Source organism: Pezoporus wallicus, unplaced genomic scaffold (genome assembly GCF_028554395.1).
Source record: "Pezoporus wallicus isolate ANWC-B61680 ecotype Strahan unplaced genomic scaffold, APGP_CSIRO_Pwel_v1 contig_7227, whole genome shotgun sequence".
Classification (NCBI taxonomy): domain Eukaryota; kingdom Metazoa; phylum Chordata; class Aves; order Psittaciformes; family Psittacidae; genus Pezoporus; species Pezoporus wallicus.
In genome coordinates this window covers 34,714-53,303 of record NW_026637191.1, presented here as the reverse complement: position 1 = coordinate 53,303, position 18,590 = coordinate 34,714, and the positions used below count along the sequence as shown (strand labels likewise).

The 18,590-nt window shown below is 46.1% G+C and overlaps 1 protein-coding gene across 2 annotated transcripts; it reads left to right on the top strand.

The window, feature by feature from the left end:
- The first annotated feature begins 157 nt into the window (after positions 1 to 157).
- On the top strand, positions 158 to 17,569 carry KLHDC2 (kelch domain containing 2). Of its 2 annotated transcripts, XM_057403826.1 has the most exons (14): positions 158 to 302; positions 1,881 to 2,048; positions 3,663 to 3,742; positions 4,731 to 4,848; positions 6,203 to 6,318; positions 7,416 to 7,497; positions 7,586 to 7,669; positions 12,962 to 13,042; positions 13,117 to 13,175; positions 13,488 to 13,597; positions 14,068 to 14,140; positions 15,291 to 15,378; positions 16,390 to 16,442; positions 17,222 to 17,569. In XM_057403826.1, the coding sequence occupies exons 2-14, from the start codon at positions 1,893 to 1,895 to the stop codon at positions 17,343 to 17,345; spliced, it is 1,224 nt and encodes a 407-aa protein (XP_057259809.1). In that variant the 5' UTR covers positions 158 to 302; positions 1,881 to 1,892; the 3' UTR covers positions 17,346 to 17,569. The 2 variants fall into 2 exon arrangements, with proteins under 2 accessions (XP_057259809.1, XP_057259810.1); XM_057403827.1 differs by lacking the exon at positions 1,881 to 2,048 and having other exon boundaries at positions 215 to 302.
- Positions 17,570 to 18,590: the final 1,021 nt, after the last annotated feature.

Genomic DNA, 18,590 nt, shown 5'->3' with positions numbered 1-18,590 from the left:
ACCCCTGCCATCTTCCGCCGCAGGCTGGGGGTTACCGTCCCGCTGACGAGCCGCGCAGCACCGCGGTGCCTCGAGTCCCGGCTGCAGACGTGCTCGAGCTCCGCCTGTGAGCGAGCGGAGCTGGCGGCCGCGCTACACAAGCCCCGCGACAGGGCCCCGGCCGCGTCGACGCCTGCGTGGCGTTGCCGGAAGCGGCCGGCAGCGGCGGATGTTGACGCTGCGCGGCCCCGCTGAGGTGAAGTGGGAGGGAAGGAGCGGGTGGCGGCGTCGTCCTGCCTGCAAGCAGCCCGTGTCCCGCCGCGGTAGGGCCCGGGATCGGGATGGGGATGGGGATGGGGATGAGAGGGGAGGCGGCTCGGCAAGGCGGCAGCGGGCTGTGGGGCGGGGGGGGCTCAAACCTCGGCAGTAAGCGACAAGGGCTGGAAGGCTGTTAACGGGTCTGCTAAGTGCGGTGGTGGCGCATTGCTGGGCGCGGCGGGGCTGCTGATCGGGTCGGGTCCTGTGTTACGGCTATGTCCCGACATGTAACGTGTATCCGGACTGCCGCAGGAGACCGCGGAGATCTGGCCTGCCGGGCTGTCGTGGGTAGCCGGGGGCAGCTGCAGTGGCTTGTGAGAAGCGTTTCAAGTACGGGACAAAAAAATGGTTAGAAGCGGGCAGTTGTCCCGTGTGTCTTAGGTTGTTAAAAGATAAAAAGTGAAAAATAGGCAATGCTGATCGCTGGGGAGGATGCAGTAAAAATCCGGCTAACTTGAAGCAGACGGATTTCATTGAGGTGTGGCTAAGGCTTTCTAATTTAAACCGTAATTAAAGCTCAGAAATAAACTACCGAGGGTGGTGCAGTGTCTCCATCATCAGAGCGGTTCAAATTAAATGAAAATCGGTCGGGAGCAGTGTAGGTGTCGAGGATTTTGTGCGAGTGTGGGGCTTGATAGTCTCATTAAAGGCCTTTCCACTTCTCTTGCTTTGCCTGGTTGAACAAAACCATTCCTTTGGGCTGTCCAGCTTCCCCGGCCTTTTGATCTCTGCCTGAAAATCTTTGTGTGATGATGGTTTGAGCTCACAGCTGCAGGAAAGCTAAAACAGACAGGCACTTGAGAGTGGCTCATAAGTGGAAGATGACTGGCTTTTCAGGGATCCCCCTGCTCCATTGCAGGTTGAGCATGCAGGCAGCTCCCAGGATGACCTGGCAGGGATGACCAGCATCTCCTGGCTTGATTCCTCCCACAGCTGGGGCTCTGAATTACCGGCAACCTGATGACAGTGTGGCCCTGGGGCTCCTCACGTGCCAGAGCCCTGGCGTGGCGGCTGCTTTTGCCCCTAAGCTGCACAGTGCTCAGCAGCCACAGGCTGAGTGCACATAGCTTATTGTCTTTCCAGGACGCTCTGTGTTTGGTCTTCTGCATGCTGGCATGATTTCGACCACGGGCCTTTGTTTTGTGTTGGGTTTTTTTTCAGCGTAGGTAATATGACCTGCGTTCAACAGCTGTGGGAAGACGTGGGTGTGGGACACTTGGCTGAAGCAGCCCTAAAGGACTTTGTCTGAAATGCTGCAGGAGTTTTCACTTTTGTGAAAACCATATTTCAAGTTTATTCGAGTGTGGGTTGGTTGAGTTTTTTTGTTATTGACTAATGAATTTATAGATAAGTGTGTTTTTAAAAACAGATAGAGACCTTGGCTCAAATTGGCAACTGAAACTATTATAAATTACACACAGCTGAGGAATCCCCATCTGAAACTTTCTTGACCTGTAGGATAACTTCTTCCACCAAAACATCACTGTGAAAGAAACAGCAGTGTGTAGTTTACCTTTTTTCCTCTAGTGGTTTCCCCTGATGACTTTTAGAGCCCCATATTATGCGTTATTCTGTGCCCATAGCACTGCATCGAGATGGCTGATGATAACGAAGACCTGCAGGCAGATGAAGAGCTTCCAGCTCCAGCTGAGGACAGCTTTGAGCAGCTGGAGAACGACAGCCCCGCTGAGCGCAGTGGGCACGTGGCAGTCACTGATGGGCGCTGCATGTATGTCTGGGGAGGCTATAAGGTATGCTGTAAGCCGCCTACCACCCACAGTGCTGGTCATTATCTCCCATTAGTTTGGGAGTGACTGTAAAATTATCTCTCCCCTGGAGAAGAAAAGCTCCAGTTAACAAATTAGAATATGACATTTAAGAGTTTGAAATACTGAAATAAATCATGTTAAATGTAGATCTTGGCAAATGGTTAACTTAGGTGGAATGAAGGGTGTTGTTTGCCTTTGTCAACTCACATGTCTGTTGGAAGAATCATGGAATCAACTTGGTTGGAAAAGACCTTTAAGATCATCAAGTCCAACCGTTGCCCCAGGACTGCCAAGACTACCACTAAATCGTATCACTGAGTACCTCATCTACACAGTTTTTGAACTCTTCTAGGGATGGTGATGGCACCACTGCCCTGAGCAGCCTGTTCCAATGCCTGGTTACGTACTCTGTGAAGAAATGTTTCCTATTATCCAATTTAAACCTCCCCTGGCACAGATTGAGGCTGTTACTTCTTGTCTTATTGCTTGTTACTTGGGAGAATAAACCAACCCCCACCTCACTACAACCTCCTTTCAGGTAGTTCTAGAGAGCAGTAAGGTCCCCCCTGAGCCTTCTCTTCTCCCTAAGGCTAAACAACCCTACTTCCCTCAACCATTCTTCATCAGACTTGTGCTCTGGAGCCTTCACCAGCTTTGTTACCCTTTTCTGGACATGCTCCAGCACCTCAATGTCTGTCTTGTAGTGAGGGGCCAAGAGCTGAACACAGTGCTTGAAATGCAGCCTCACCAGTGCCAAGTACAGGGAGACAATCACTTCCCTGGCCCTGCTGGCCACACTATTTGATACAGGCCAGAATGCTGCTGGGGCCTTCTTGGCCACCTGGGCAGAAGCTGGATTATTTTCAGTGGCCATCAGTGAGGACCCTTAGGTCCTTTTCCACCAAGCAGCTTTCCAGCCACTCTTCCCCCTGCCCGTAGTGTGGCATGGGGTTGTTGTGGCCCAGATGCAGGACCCAGCACTTTGCCTTGCTGAACCTCAAGAAGGGAATGAAAAGAAGGGAATGCTGTCTGATTTGAAATGCACACCATGCAAAGTGGTGCTTTTATTTACAGCATTATCTGCACAACTGTATATTGCATGTTAGTGCTCACAGGTCGGTTGTTTATCATGATGGGTGTGCATGTACTGCAAGCAGAATTAAGTCATTTTATGATTTTGACACAAATGAAGATGAATTATCAATTAATTTGGCAAATAAATTGGTAGCTCAAGACCAAGCTTTGGTGTATTCTGGTGGTGTCATACAGGGGGTGGGAGAATTAAAAAGGGAATTGTAGCTCATTTATACACCTTAGTTATCCTGTTTGGGCTATGAAAAGGAGATTTAACTTCCATTTACCTTAGTCTCTGGCTCTGGTGGGAGCTTATCTGTTCCACAGCAGAAGCTAAAACATACTAATACCTGCTCTCCAAGGGCTGCTGTTCAGGTGAGAGGTACAGAAATGCGGCAGGCACTGCTCCTGTTGCTTTCTGTTCTGTGATTAGATCTCTGAGAGGGTGTAAACATTCACAGGGATCTGTAATTCAGTATGTCAGGCATTCCTCTGATGTTGCTTTTCTGGTGTGTTCTGCAGAATGCCCAAGTTAGGGGATTTTATGACTTCTATCTGCCTAGAGATGAAATATGGATCTACAACATGGAAACTGGAAGATGGTACAGTAAATAATTCATTTAATTGTTGATTATATGGGGGGAAAAAAAAGAAGGATAAATTCTTAAATCAGTATAGAAAGCATGCTGAGGGCCTGAACAGAGAGAATTCCCTGATCAGTTTGTTCCCACCTGTAAAATAGTTGTATAAATGTGTAAAGCAACACGTTTTTCATGGGGTGAAGTAGGAGAGGCAGCTTGGACAGGGTGTTCAACAGTGTGAAGTGTTTCGGGGTGCCTGGGATAGTACCTGAAAGTGGCATTTGTACCACTTTTGATTACAGTGGTATATTGGTGAGGGAATCCATATTGAGTTATTTATTTTTTTGTCCTTTTAAGGAGGAAAAAAAAAAACACCTTAGATTTTAATACATGTTTTCAAATGTTGATGCAGCCAAAAAAACTACTGTGTCAGCTTAGATCATTGGGAGCCTGAAAGTTGTGTGAAACTTGCATGCCTGATAGAGTGAGAAAAGGGAATCCAGTGCCCCAGTTCCATAGCTAACCAGGGCCTTGATCTGTAAAGCCAAGTCCCCTCTGTGCTTTGCAGCACATGGTTTCAGCAGTGCTTCCAGTTCTCGTTGTGGTTAGGAAGAGCCTGGGATAGGGGCTGGAAGTTTATCTTTGTGGTTACCATGTTTACAAACATTAAAAATCCAGTAGCAAAATGGAAACTTTCAGTTTGAACAGGGGCATCCTCTTTGCCTGAGAATCTTTTGGGGGATTTTGAATGTGCAAGGCATACCAAAGCCCTGAACGGGGCAGTTGGAGCTCCTCCCCCACAAAACATGTAGTAATTACATTGCCTTTTCCCACCTCCTTCATCATACTAGGTCAGTGTTGGGAATTGTCTGCGAAGAACTCAGAACTAAGTGGTCTGCAGTGTCCTACTGTAACTAAAAACATACTGGTAGTGTTATAAAAATTCCCCCCAGATAAAATGATTGCTGTTTGTTTTTATCAGGTAAAATATTTTAAACTGTTCTTCTAGGAAGAAGAGTAAAACAGAGGGAGATGTTCCTCCTTCCATGTCTGGAAGTTGTGCCGTGTGTGTAGACAGAGTGGTGTACCTCTTTGGAGGACATCACGCACGTGGCAATACAAACAAGGTGAGTTATTTAAAGATAAACCCCTCCTCACAAGTAAGCTCCTCCTCATTAGCTTTTGTTCCCATTTTTTTTCCAAACAGAGGTGGCCTTTTCAGTTAGTTAAAATCCATCCAAAGCAAGAAATTTATAATCTTAACAACGGAAACATTTTTTACCAAATGACTGGACAGTTGGGTCTTGTTGTAGAGCTTAAATGTTAATAGCAGGGGATGCTGAGCATATATCCAGTCACTGTCCTCCCTGGCTTCTGCAGCATGATAGTTTCATCTACTGGCGGTATCTCTAGTTCTTGGAGGCAGATAACGAGCCTTCTCATCCTGTCAGCAGCTTCCCCAGATGTAAACTAATAGAAGCTGTATTCTTTTTGTGGTTGCCTAAGAGGTTTTGATTTAAAAAAACAGTACTAACTGCTTGGATTTATTTTATTTTCCATGCAGGTGATTAACTGGCTGACTTTTATCATTTCAGTGTATTAACTTCTCTGGTCAGATAATATGACGTTTGTATAACAGGTCAGCCTTCAGCTGTGCATCATTTCATGAGGATTGTACTCTGGTAGCTTTACACTGCTGAAGAAGTACCATGACCTACTAGTTATTTTGATTGCAGTTGTTCTTGTGCAATTCACACTATAAACTGTATTGCATTGGCATTTTTGAGTTTACTTCTTTTGAAAGATGGGAATTTCCAAAGTTCAACAAAATAGTATCAGGCAGTGATCTGTAACTGGTCTGTAGTTTGAAATGTTATTCTCTGGAGTCTCTGATAATATTTTCTGATGTTCTAGAAGTGTGGTTTAAATTAAATAGTTCTGGCCTTGCTCTTAAATATAAACTGAAAGTAGCTTGATGCAGTGCCTGCAAACAGTCTGAAACAAGCTACATTTAGAAAGTGTGACTTGCTTCCTTCCTGCTGTCATATTCTTACATTTCAGTTATTTTATATATGTATTTTATATCAGCTATTTTGCTCCACGTAAAATGATGTAACACGCAGAGATGATACAATTAAAACCACATTTTTTTTAACCAGATTTTGTAATTGTAAGACAAGTGCTACTTTGTACACATGTTCATTGTATCCCATGTCCGGTTTTGGATGGTAAAACCCGATGTCCATAGCCCTGTTACTTCTATGAAGTGTTGGGGGCTTGAGTCTGCGAAAAGATAAGGGGTTTTGGATCCATATTTTGTTCCAAATGTTATCAGTGCTCTGTGCAGCTAGGAAAAGAACTTTTAATTTATATAATTATATACCAGTACATGCTAATTAAAAGTTAGTATTTTAACATCAATCAGATTAAAGCTTTAAGCTAACTGTGTGTGTAAAAAAAAATTCTTTCTGTTTTCCACAGTTCTACATGTTAAATTCCAGATCCACGGACAAAGTGCTGCAGTGGGTCAGAGTAGAGTGTCAGGGGGTACCCCCTTCTTCAAAGGACAAACTTGGCGTTTGGGTTTACAAAAACAAGTAAGGCTCCACTAGCAAAGTCATCACAGCTGTACTTGCATGCGTGGTTGCTTTTAATTGCTCTCAGTTTTGTCACTGTCATGTCTTTGTGTGAGCAAGAGCTGCAGAAGCACTTGTCTGCAGCACATGCTCCAGGAAGATCCTGGATTTCTTCCCCGACCAGCCTCTTTAAACTGTTGCATCCTTTAATGGTTAATACACAAAAAACCTCACTCCCAGTTTGGGTACGTGTAAGCTGCAGAGTCTCTGTGTGAGTCACAGTCCAAACTGTAGGCTTTTCCCAGCAAATCTTCCACAGCACATTCTCAGTACATTGCTTTAAAGTCACTGCCTTGTATCAGCATCATTCCTCTTGGCAATTGCATCTGGAATAATTACTCTTCACAGAATCCTGTTCTAGGATTTCCCATGTCACACAGGGTGCAGTCTTTTGGTTGCGTCTTACAGGACAGCTTGCATTTCTCTGATGATTGAAGAGCAGGAAGCCATCTTTATCTCAAAATTGCATGTGGCTCTTTCAGCAATGCACATGCTTAATTCAGTGCATTTTGTGCTGGTTGCACAAAACAAGAAATGTGTTAGATGAGTTGCTGTGGATGTTACCTACTCCAGCCCTGCCCTGCCAAGCACACATCTCCACAGTGACCATGCCTAAGTGTAATGCTTTCCCTTTGCTTCTTATGAGGGGTGTCTGTGAACACTGTGGGTTTAGGGAATATGGGCAGAGAGCTTGGAAAGGGTGCAGTTGGGAAGCAACAGTAATAAACCCCTGTAGTTGCTGTGTGGGAGCCCTGGCTGAAGATCAGAAACCAGCCAGCAGGCCTGGTAGCTTCACATGTTTGGAACCAGAGCAAAGCTTGGAAGCCTGAGGCCGGGGAAACAGCTGTAAAGGGATTTATTGTGGGTGGTAGGGTCGATTAGGCAAGAAACAGGGCCCCACACCTGGAAAACCTACGTGGCAGACATACTGGAAGTAATGAAGCTAAAGGAGCTTCCCTGGTTTTCCTGTCTTCTCTTAGAGCACAACCTTTACAGAACTTTTAACTTGTAGCAACAGATGTAGTAGCATTTCTAATTGGATTCATGTTTTGTTGCAGGCTAATATTTTTTGGAGGCTATGGTTACTTTCCTGAAGGGAAACAACGGGGAACTTTTGAATTCGATGAAACCTCTTTTTGGGTAGGTAAACCTGGAAATAATTTCTATTTAAACTTTAATATTTAATTAGTGCTTATTAAAACTTGTTGCTTATTTAATATTTTTAAAGAATTCAGGTCTTCCTAGAGGGTGGAACGACCACGTGCATGTTTTGGACACTGAAACTTTTACTTGGAGCCAGCCTATAACTACGGTAATCATTAATCTTGTATTAGTTAAGTCTTACAACTCGTCAGAGCATTCTGCGCCTTATCTCTTGCAGTATCCTGTGAAAATAAGCACAGCTCTGCTAGGCCTAGGTTCACTGCTTTAATTTGTGTCAAGTGAGAGCAGCATGCTGATAAAATGGTCTCTTCATGTAGCTGTGCAGGGTTTGTAGTGGCCTGTCCCAGCCACAACGACTTTGGGCTACAAATGCAGTGTGAAGCTGTCTTAACCTGTTGTATCTCATTGTGGGGGTACTGTCTCTAGTCTATATCTCCCTGGCATTATTTGGAAGATGTGATTACCTGTTCATCTCAAAATATATTTCTCCTGCTTTCCTCTTCCACCCTGCAGCTGTGTTGACAGGTTGCCCGTGTGTTAACTGCCGAATATTTACTTGTCAGGTGCTCTGCGATCCTGCCTTCTTTGGAATATAAACTAGTCCCTGAATGCCAGAAGCTGGTGAGGCACTGGAACAGGTTGCCCAAAAAAGTGGTGACTGCCCCATCCCTGGCAGTGTTGAAGGCCAGGTTGGACAGAGCCTTGGGTGACATGGTCTAGTGTGAAGCATCCCTGCCGATGGCAGGGGGTTTGGAACTATATGGTCCTTTCCAACCCTAACCATTCTGTGATTCTATGGAAGAACTCTCTGAAATACATAGTGCTAGCTAGCAGGAGAATGTGAGAAATGCCTTGCAGGTCATCAAATCCTAGAATCAACTAGGTTGGAAAAGACCTTTAAGATCATCAAGTCCAACCTTTACACTAGGACTGCCAAGTCCACCTTATTGTGTCATGAGACGTCTGACAACTCCACAAGCAGGCCATGTGGAGCTGATCTTGTCTCAGTGATGCTTGCTCAGTGTGTTTTTTCCATGGGATGAATCACAGGCCACTTGCCATGGCTGGTGGGAAGCAGCACTGCTGGCTCATGCTGCACTGGTTTGCCTCCTGAGACCTGCAGTCTGTCTGATCCAAACAGGAGATGAAGCTTAGGACTCTGTGACTAGGGCTCTCTTTCCTTCTTGTGCTTCCTGAGCAAGTTATCTTAATTCTGTAATTAAGGGAATTATTTTTTTACATATGTAAGTATATATATAATATATATATATATATATATATACCTTGATATCTTGTCAGCGCTGTGGGACTGTTCATTTCTTTCCTGAGTATGGACTGGGTGAGGTGCCATCAGCCAGTGTTTGCAGTGTTACATGTAACGTGCTTGTAGGGGAAGGGATGTTAAGAAAGTGTTTGAAACACTGTTGGTAGAACTAGCATTGGAAACATCCTCTCAAAATAAAAATCACGTGCTGCCTATTCAGTATTCCTGAACATGCTCAGAGGGCTGGAGCATCTCTCCTGTAGAGACGAGCTGAGAGAGCTGGGGTTGTTCACCTTGGAGAAGAGAAGCAGCCTTCCGTTACCTAAAAGGGCCAACTCGAAGTCTGGAGAGGGACTTCTGACGTTTAGGGATACGACAGGGGTGAATGGCTTTAAATTGACAGAGGGGAGATTTAGGTTACATATTAGGCAGAAGTTCTTCCCTGTGAGGGTGGTGAAGTGCTGGCACAGGTTGCCCAGGGAAGCTGTGGCTGCTGCATCCCTGGCAGTGTTCAGGGCCAGGTTGGACAGGGCTTGGAGCAACCTGGTCTAGTGGCAGGTGTCCCTGCCTGTGGCAGGGGTTGGAACTGGATGAGCTTTAAGGTCCTTTCCAACCCAAACCATTCTGTGAGTCTATGATTCTTGAGGCCATTTAGACTTAATTTAAACCATTTTTTTTTACCTAGATCTTCTCTCCAAACTTGCCTTTTATTTTTATATGTCTCTCTTCATCTTTTTTCCTGTTGACTTGCTTGCTTTCATGCTTCAGTGGTATTGTGCTTGCAGGGAGCTCAAGAAAATGAAGTGTGTTGTTTCCTGACGTCCTCATTGTAATGTGATGGTTTGGTACATTTCACAGAATCATAGAATCATAGAATAGTTAGGGTTGGAAAGGACCTTAAGATCATCTAGTTCCAACCCCCTGCCATGGGCAGGGATACCTCCCGCTAAACCATGTCACCCAAGGCTTTGTCCAACCTCGTCTTGAGCACTGCCAGGGATGGAGCATTCGCAGTCTCCCTGGGCAACCCATTCCAGTGCCTCACCACCCTAACAGTAAAGAACTTCTTCCTTATATCCAATTTAAACTTCCCCTGTTTCAGTTTTAAGCCATTACCCCCTGTCCTATCACTACAGTCCCTAATGAAGAGTCCCTCCCCAGCATCCCTATAGGCCCCCTTCAGATACTGGAAGGCTACTAAAAGGTCTCCATACAGCCTTCTCTTCTCCAGGCTGAGAACTTTCCAGCCTGTGTTCAGACAGGAGGTGCTGAGAACAGCCCCAACTTCCTCAGCCTGTCTTCATATGGGAGGTGCTCCAGTCCCCTGATCATCCTCATGGCCCTTCTCTGGACTTGTTCCAGCAGTTCCATATCCTTTTTACGTTGAGGACACCAGAACTGCACACAGTACTCCAGGTGAGGTCTCACGAGAGCAGAGTAGAGGGGCAGAATCACCTCCTTCAACCTGCTGGTCACGCTCCTTTTGATGCAGCCCAGGATACCGTTGGCTTTCTGGGCTGCAAGCGCACACTGAAGCCTGCTCATGTTCAGTTTCTCATTGACCAACACCCCCAAGTCCTTCTCTGCAGGGCTGCTCTGAATCTCTTCTCTGCCCAACCTGTAGCTGTGCCTGGGATTGCTCCCACCCAGGTGCAGGACCTTGCACTTGGCATGGTTAAACTTCATGAGGTTGGCATCAGCCCACCTCACAAACATGTCAGGGTCCCTCTGGATGGCATTCCTTCCCTCCAGGGTATCAACCGAACCACACAGCTTGGTGTCATCGGCAAACTTGCTGAGGGCGCACTCAATCCCACTGTCCATGCCACCAACAAAGATGTTGAACAGGACTGGTCCCAACGCCGATCCCTGAGGGACACCACTCGTTACTGGTCTCCAGCTGGACATTGAGCCATTGACCACAACTGTTTGTGTGCGGCCATCCAGCCAGTTCTTTATCCACCGAGTGGTTCATCCATCAAATTGATGTCTCTCCGATTTAGAGACAAGGATGTCGTGTGGGAGAGTGTCGAACGCTTTACACAAGTCCAGGTAGATGACATCAACTGCTCTAACCCTGTCCATCAGTTCTGTGCCCCATCATAGAAGGCCACCACATTGGTCAGGCAGGATTTCCCCTTAGTGAAGCCATGCTGGCTGTCACCAAGCACCTTGTTGTTTTTCATGTGCCTTAGCATGCCTTCCAGGAGAATCTGCTCCAAGATTTTGCCAGGCACAGAGGTGAGACTGACTGGTCTGTAATTCCCCAGGTCATCCATTTTCCCCTTCTTGAAAATGGGGGTTATATTTCCCTTTTTCCAGTCATCAGGAACTTCACCTGACTGCCAGGATTTTTCAAATATGATGGCCAGCGGCTTCACAACTTCATTTGCCAGCTCCTTCAGGACCCGCGGATGGATTTCATCAGGTCCCATGGACTTGTGTATGTTCAGGTTTTTATGTTGGTCTCGAACCAGATCCTCTCCTACAGTGGGCCCAAGGTCTTCATTCTCACAGTCCCTGCGTCTGCCTTCCAAGACTTGGGTGGTTTGGTCAGAGCCTTTGCCAGTGAAGACCGAGGCAAAGAAGTCATTCAGAACCTCAGCCTTCTCCAAATACAGGGTAGCCAGTTCTCCTGAGAGCTTCCTGAGGGGCCTGCGTTGTCCCTAGTCTGTTTTTTATTCGCTGCGTACGTACAGAATCCCTTCCCGTTATCCTTAACATCCCTAGCCAAGCTTAATTCTAACTGGGCTTCAGCTTTCCTAACCTGGCCCCTAGCTTCCTGGACATCCTTGTATTCTTCCCAGGCCACCTGTCCTTGCTTCCACCTTTTATAAGCCTATTTTTTCCTTCAAATTTTTCTCAGCAGCTCCTTATCCATCCAAGGAGGTCTCCTGGCCCTCCTGCTGCACTTCCTTCTGGTTGGGATGCAGCACTCCTGAGCTTGTAGCAGGTGATCCTTGAGTCTTGGGCCCCCCTGCCCTCTAGGGCTGTATCCCATGGAACCTTCCTAAGCAGGTTCCTGAAGAGGCCAAAGTCTGCTCTTTTGAAGTCCAGGGCAGTGAGCTTGCTGCACACTCTTCTCACTGTCCTGAGGATCTCAAATTCAAGCATCTCATGATCGCTGCATCCAAGGCTGCCCTGGAGCATCACATTTCCAACCAGCCCTTCCCTGTTGGTGAGCATGAGGTCAAGCATGGCACCTCTCCTTCTCGGCTCCTCTGTTACTTGCAGAAGGAAGTTGTCTTCCACACAATCGAGGAACCTCCTGGATTGCTTGTGCCGGGCAGTACCGTCCTTCCAACAGATGTCAGGGTGGTTGAAGTCTCCCATGAGAACAAGGGCCTGTGAGCATGAGGCTTTTCCTGTCTGTCTGTAGAGTGCTTCATCTGCAGGTTCCTCTTGATCCAGGCGGTCTGCAACAGATGGGAGCTGAATTGTGGTTGAAACAAAACACCCTGTAATTGCAAATATACACCATTTGAAGTGTCCCAGAAGTGTTCAGGAACAGGCAAATGGAGTGACATTGCCATAGAATTGGAGGAAGTTAAATTTGAGATAAGTTACTCCTCATTCAGATTACCAAAGAATTCTTTTGTCTTGCTATCTACAGATCTCAAATATTTTAGAAGTAACTCAAGAAAAATACTGTGTAGCGATTTATTGTGTCATTTTCTCACAGTCTGTTACTGTGACTGACTGAACCCTGTTCCAAAAGCAAAATTAATACCTCGACACTTAAAGAGGAAAAATAAAATCCCATTTCTCATGAGTTTTCTGATCTTCCATCCATCAAAAAAAAAGCAAGTTTCTGCACACAGAATGACTTATTAGATGGTTTTTCACTCTCTTCTTGGCCTTATGTCTGACTTTAGTTCAGCCTTTCATCCCTCGGGTGGCTGGTTGTGGAGCTCTGAGACCTTCCTTTGCCTTGCTCGCCATGGCCAGGTGATCTCTCCAGGGAGCCTGAGAGGAGCCTGAGCCCTCCGTGTCTGCTGCTGTCTGCTGCTGTCTGCTGCTGTCCGCTGTCTCCCAGGGTGCCTGGCATGGCATGTGATGGGTTTCTTCAGCCCAGCTCCTCTTGATTCCATCTACTGCAGGTTTCTGATGAAATGGCATTTTCTTTCTTATGTATCAAATAAATTTACCTTCTTATTTCATGTTTTGTTTTCCCAGGGTAAAACTCCATCACCACGAGCAGCTCACGCCTGTGCTACAGTTGGGAACAGAGGCTATGTGTTTGGTGGCAGATACAGGGTAAGCCCTAACCCAGTTACTGATGTGTTACTGAAACGTAAGCAGTGTTTCAGCTGTGGTCTGCTTTATTGTAGGAATCCAGAATGAACGATCTTTACTATCTGAATTTGGATACATGGGAGTGGAATGAAATGTAGGTACTAAAACTTGAGTTAATTTGTTTGTAAAGCAACATGAAGGTGCCATTTTTACTCACTTCTAATCAATCTAGTTAAATGTGATAAACTCAGGTAGAACTGATCCTGCTGATGAGGCTGTCAGGCTTTTTTAAGTATTAATGGGGGTAAAATTCTTTTACTGTATCTAAAGACATTAAACTCATAAAACATGAGCATGGTGTGAAGCTGCATCCTTGAAATATCTGAAACATAATCAGAGCAGAAAGGAGCAGCAGTATTTTATTGTAGCACATATATGTAATTTATGGTGCTTTTATTAAATGCAGAATCACACAAGGCATTTGCCCAGTTGGCCGATCATGGCATTCTTTAACACCAATTTCCTCGGATCACCTCTTTCTCTTTGGAGGATTCACCACTGACAAGCAGCCGTTAAGTAAGTTGTTCCAAAAGGATTTTGTGTTGTCTTTGTGTATGTGAGCAGTTGTGCACAGTAGCTGAATTACTGCCTTGTCACCTTGAATTCTTGCTGAATTCCTCACATCCACTTGTGATCCAGCTCCTTGCTGTCAACAGTTCATTTCACAGAGCAGGAGTCACTGAGTGTGCTGAAACATTATTATATATAGGAATTCATCTGCTCTAAAATTGTATCTAATGCAAATTACTGTTAGTAAGAGCTTTACAGTTCTCTGTTTTCCCTTCTGACTTCTCTCCCATAAACCACTATTAAGCGCCTGTTTTCAAACAGGTAGCCCACTATTTTGTATGTTTTTTCCTAAAATACTGTCTTTTGTTCTTTAAGAACAAAAATGGACTGTGTTGCACCAGAGTACATGTTACTTGCCGCAAACATGAAAGAACTAACAGAATGCTGTTTGTGTTTGGGGTTTTGCTTGTTTTCAGGTGATGCTTGGATATACTGCATCAGCAAGAATGAGTGGGTACAGTTTGAGCATAACTACTCTGAAAAACCAAGGTACAGTAGACAATCCCCTGGAAACTTACTGAAAGAGAGTGAGGAAGCATGTAATGTTGGCTGTCAAAGAGAGGACACATGTTCCTTTTCACAGCACTCATTGTTCTTAACAACACAATACTAATGCTTGTATCTGCCCCAGAAGTGCAGGTATGTTGGTTGTATGCAGGTTGTATTTTGTGCACATAAAATACAAGATGAATACTGCTATAGGGCTGGTGCTGGCAGTAGTGTGTAGCTCAGTGTTTGTGCAGTAGCAAGAAACAAAGGGATTTAGGGGCTAATCTCTGCTGCCAAGGCCTCTGAGTTGTTCCATCTAACTGGAACCCGTGTGTTCTTGCTCTGCCTGCAAACTGGACATGGGCAGGTGTCATTATTTTTAGCATCCTTGTTAGAGACTAATCCTGTGCATGCCCAGGATGTTTTTGTCTTCCTGCTGAGTAAATGAGAGATGATGACCTGCAGTTTAAAACCATCAAACTTACTGTGATGCACATATGTGGCATGGAAAACACTCACGTCATGTGAGTTACTGTGAAGGTTTGAGGAAGTGTTCTGATCAAGGTTAACTGGGTTAAAGCACTGACACTTCCTGGTCTGCCTGCTTTGGCCTTGCTCTGGCTGCTGGCAGGGATGAGGAGGGTCTGTTTTCCTGGACAGTAACAAGGTTGAGCTGCTGCCCCCACACCTGCCCTTCCCCTCTTTGGAACAGTGGGATGGTGCCGTGTTGTTACTGAGCATATGTACAAAATTAGCTCTTTCCCCAAGTCTTAGGAGAGCATTACAAAATCTGACTGATCCTGCTCGCTCTGTCTTCTGGCTCAAGTGGGACATGAAAATGAAGTTTGCACCAGCAGCTCATCGCAGCCATCCTGTAGAAGCCACAGGACCATTGCTGTCATGCATGCCTGCACTGGCAGGCACATGCTGCTGAGCGTCACAGCCCAGCTCAAACCAGAACACGTTATATAACCCGTGTTTTGCTGACCACTGTTCCTTCTCCAAACATAAACTCCTGTTGAATTAGTCACGTCTCCGGTGCACTGGTGGAAGGGCAACCTCACGTGTTAACTTTAACTACAAATCCTACGCAGGCATTGTTGGGTGGGGTTGATTTTTGCCTTAATGCAGTCCTGACCTCTGTTTCTAGGTTGTGGCATACTGCTTGTGCAAGCGAAGAGGGAGAGGTGATCATCTTTGGGGGCTGTGCGAACAACTTACTTGCCCATTCAAAAGCTGTAAGTTTATTTTGAGCTTTTCCTTCCTGTGCAGCCTGGTTTTGCCCGCAGGAGCTGCAGTCTTACCACAGCACCAAGTGTAAAAGGCTTGCAGTCAGCCGCATGATCTTGTGAGGACTGACAAAAGTGCATAAACGGAGCTTGAAAGGAAAATGTTTTTCTGCTTTTCTAGCAACCACATCATTATTTAAACAAACCATGACTTACTTTCCCTCCTACCTCCCAACTACATCTTCAGCTTTGCCCTGTGCTTCTCATGTGAGTGTTTTCAGGGACCCCCTCCCAAGGTAATTTCTTCAGTGCGCTGCATGCAGAGAGGCCTGGTGGGGGAGAAACAGCCTGAAGAGAAGGGGACTCTTAAGCCAGGCTGGGACTGTCCTGAGATCGTGGAAACACCAGCTGGCTAGAGAGGGAGGCTGGGAATGAGTGTGCCAGCACCTTGCAGTGTATGTACCAGTGTGCATCAGCTGGAGTAGGCAGGTGGCAAACAGCAGTGGTGCAACACCTCCTCCTGTGCTGGCAGCACTGCTGTGGCACGCGATAGGTTTATGTGCATTCAGGGAGCAGGCACAGCCATTTAAAAATGCCAAAACCATTGACTTCTGAGCCCAGTACAGTCCCCGTCTCTAAAGTCCCTCTGTGCAATTCCATGAGGACTTGGAAACTGCCCACAGTGTTCCCATTCTCTCCCAGCACAAGTTGAAGCTGCACAGGGAGAGTGTCTGACTCTGGCCCCTTTGTGCATCCACTCTCCTCCAGCTGTCTGTATGAGGCAGCCTAGATATGTTTTTTTATTCACCTGTAGTTCCCCTAGTGCCTTTATCTTCCCATATAGCAGTGAGCAGTTCTGCACTCAGCTTGTCTGCTGCCTTTGTGATCTGTGTAAAGCCCACTGCATGCCCCATTGCCTCCCTTTCCAGGGTCTGTTTGTGTGAGCCTCATCTGTTTTGGCTCCTGCTGTAGTGATGTGAATCCACATAACCAAACTGTTTCTCTCCCTCCCACCCCCAGGCTCACAGTAATGAAATACTTGTGTTTTCCCTACAACCAAGATCTCTTGTAAGGTAAGTGTCACGGTTTAAACCTAGCCAGCAGCTCAGTACCATGCAGCTGTTTGCTCACACCCTCCCCTTTACCCCCGTCCTGGGTGGGATGGGAGAATTGGAAGAATGTAAAACCCACAGGTTGTGTCAGGTGTGCTGTCTCTGCTCCCTCCCAGCTTCTCATGTTCCCCCCTCACTGGCAGAACATGAGAAACTGAAAAGTCCATGATCAGGGTAAGCATTATTTATCAACAACTAAAACCTTGGTGTGTTATCACAGAATAGTTAGAGCTGGAAAGGACCTTAAGATCATCTAGTTCCAAGCCCCCCTGCCATGGGCAGGGACACCTCCCACTAAACCATGTCACCCAAGGCTTCATCCAACCTGGCCATGAACACTGCCAGGGATGGAGCATTATCCAGCATTATTCTCAAACTAAAGCCAAAACACAGCACTGCACCAGCTACTAGGAAGAAAATTAACTCTATCCCAGCTGAAACCGGGAGAGTAAGAAAGCAAGACTTCAACATTAAACTGTCCTGTCTCCATCCAAGCCAGGTAGCGCAGGATTACTGCCTGTTTCTTGCATTCCTACAATACTTACTTAAAAAAGATTTCTTCCTCTAAAGCATGCTGAAAGGACAGCAGCCAGTTAGGAGCAGGCAGAGCAGGATGTCTTTCAGCAGCACACATGTGGCACTAATGATAAGAACAAGCCCTCATTAAACAGCTGTAAAGAATGAGCTTACCTTGCAGCCCTTGGTCACACTAACTGTGGCTGTGTCTTCCCTCTCCCAAGGCTGTGCCTCGAAGCAGTCATTTGTTTTAAGGAGATGCTGGCCAGTTCCTGGAATTGCCTCCCCAAGCACTTACTGCACAGCGTCAACCAGCGGTTTGGCAGCAACAACACCTCGGGCTCCTGAGCCCTCTGCAGACGTTGCTGACCAAGCTGTGTGTGGATGAGCAGCTCGAAGATGTAATAATTCTACCAAGTGTGGCAAACATTAAACCTGTATAGATTAAGTATCTTGAAGTGTGTTGTGTATTGTCATAGATAGTTGCTTCTTACCTTTTAAGTTGCATGTGAATGGCCTAGAGAGAACCTATTTTTGTGTAAAGATGTTTGCAATAAATGTATTTAATGCAAGTGGAGGTGTACCCTGTGCTTAAGCTACAACTAGTTCTGGGTTGGTCCACTTGAAGTATGTTTGAGGGCCAGGCCCAAGTGAGAAGATGGGGTGTGCACATGTGGAAACTTGTTACAGGGTCCCTAGTTAGGGACCCAAGGACACCACTGATTGTGCAGGAAGTTCTGAGGCACACCATGACTGGTGTTTTGCTTTAGTCTAGGCTGAAGATTGCAGTCCTGGCTTAGTCTTCAGTGTTAGGAAACTGCTTAATATTTTTGCCACAAATGCTTAAAGTCAGAGAAACAGAATTTGGAAATTGTATGTTGTCAGAGTTGATAGAACTGTCATAAACCTTGAGATGTTGGAACTAGATGATCTTAAGGTCCTTTCCAACCCTAACTATTCTATGATTCTATGTTGAAGCACCACTACTATGCTTGGTTGTAGTTTGGTATTTTTGGAACTCTTTGTTGTGGAACTTCAGTTGTGAACCTTAGGTAGCAGATATTCTGCCCTGAGAAGTGTAAGGCTTGAAGTGAAAGCGCCTGAGTCTGTTACTGGCTGCAGCCATGACCTGTGGAGCTCACCTGCAACTGGGACAGCCAAACAGACTTCAGTTGTGTAGAGGGACACTGAAAGTGGCTGTGGAGTGGGGTCAGCGCCTGCATTTGCCAGTGCGGTTCTGTCTGTCAGGAGCTCCAGGAGGTGACAGGGGAACAAGGAACAGGCTGTGCGCTGCTGTGGGGAAGGAGAACGATTGCAATCAATCATGTTTAAGCTGTCCTCAAAAAGAAATAATTAATTAAAACCTTTGACTTGTAGAAGAAAGTAATTCCTGTCCTGTAATTCCTGCGCTCGGTTCTTGTGTAGGCTTGAGCTGTTTTAAGTGTTCAGGGTGTTGCAGACTGTCAGACAAGCTGCAGCACCCTGCACAAGTCTGTTTCGCACCTTACGGGGGGGTGCTGATACAGCACACAGGCTTTATGCTGACCTTCCAGCTCTAGCTCTTCTTCCCCACCTCTTCCCTACTTCCCCAGG

Excerpts from the sequence above, each read along its gene's own strand:
- KLHDC2 (XM_057403826.1), top strand. The coding sequence starts at position 1,893 with ATGGCTGATGATAACGAAGACCTGCAGGCAGATGAAGAGCTTCCAGCT. Across the intron at positions 3,743-4,730 it reads AACATGGAAACTGGAAGATG|GAAGAAGAGTAAAACAGAGG; the intron begins GTACAGTAAATA and ends CTGTTCTTCTAG. Across the intron at positions 13,176-13,487 it reads ACATGGGAGTGGAATGAAAT|AATCACACAAGGCATTTGCC; the intron begins GTAGGTACTAAA and ends TATTAAATGCAG.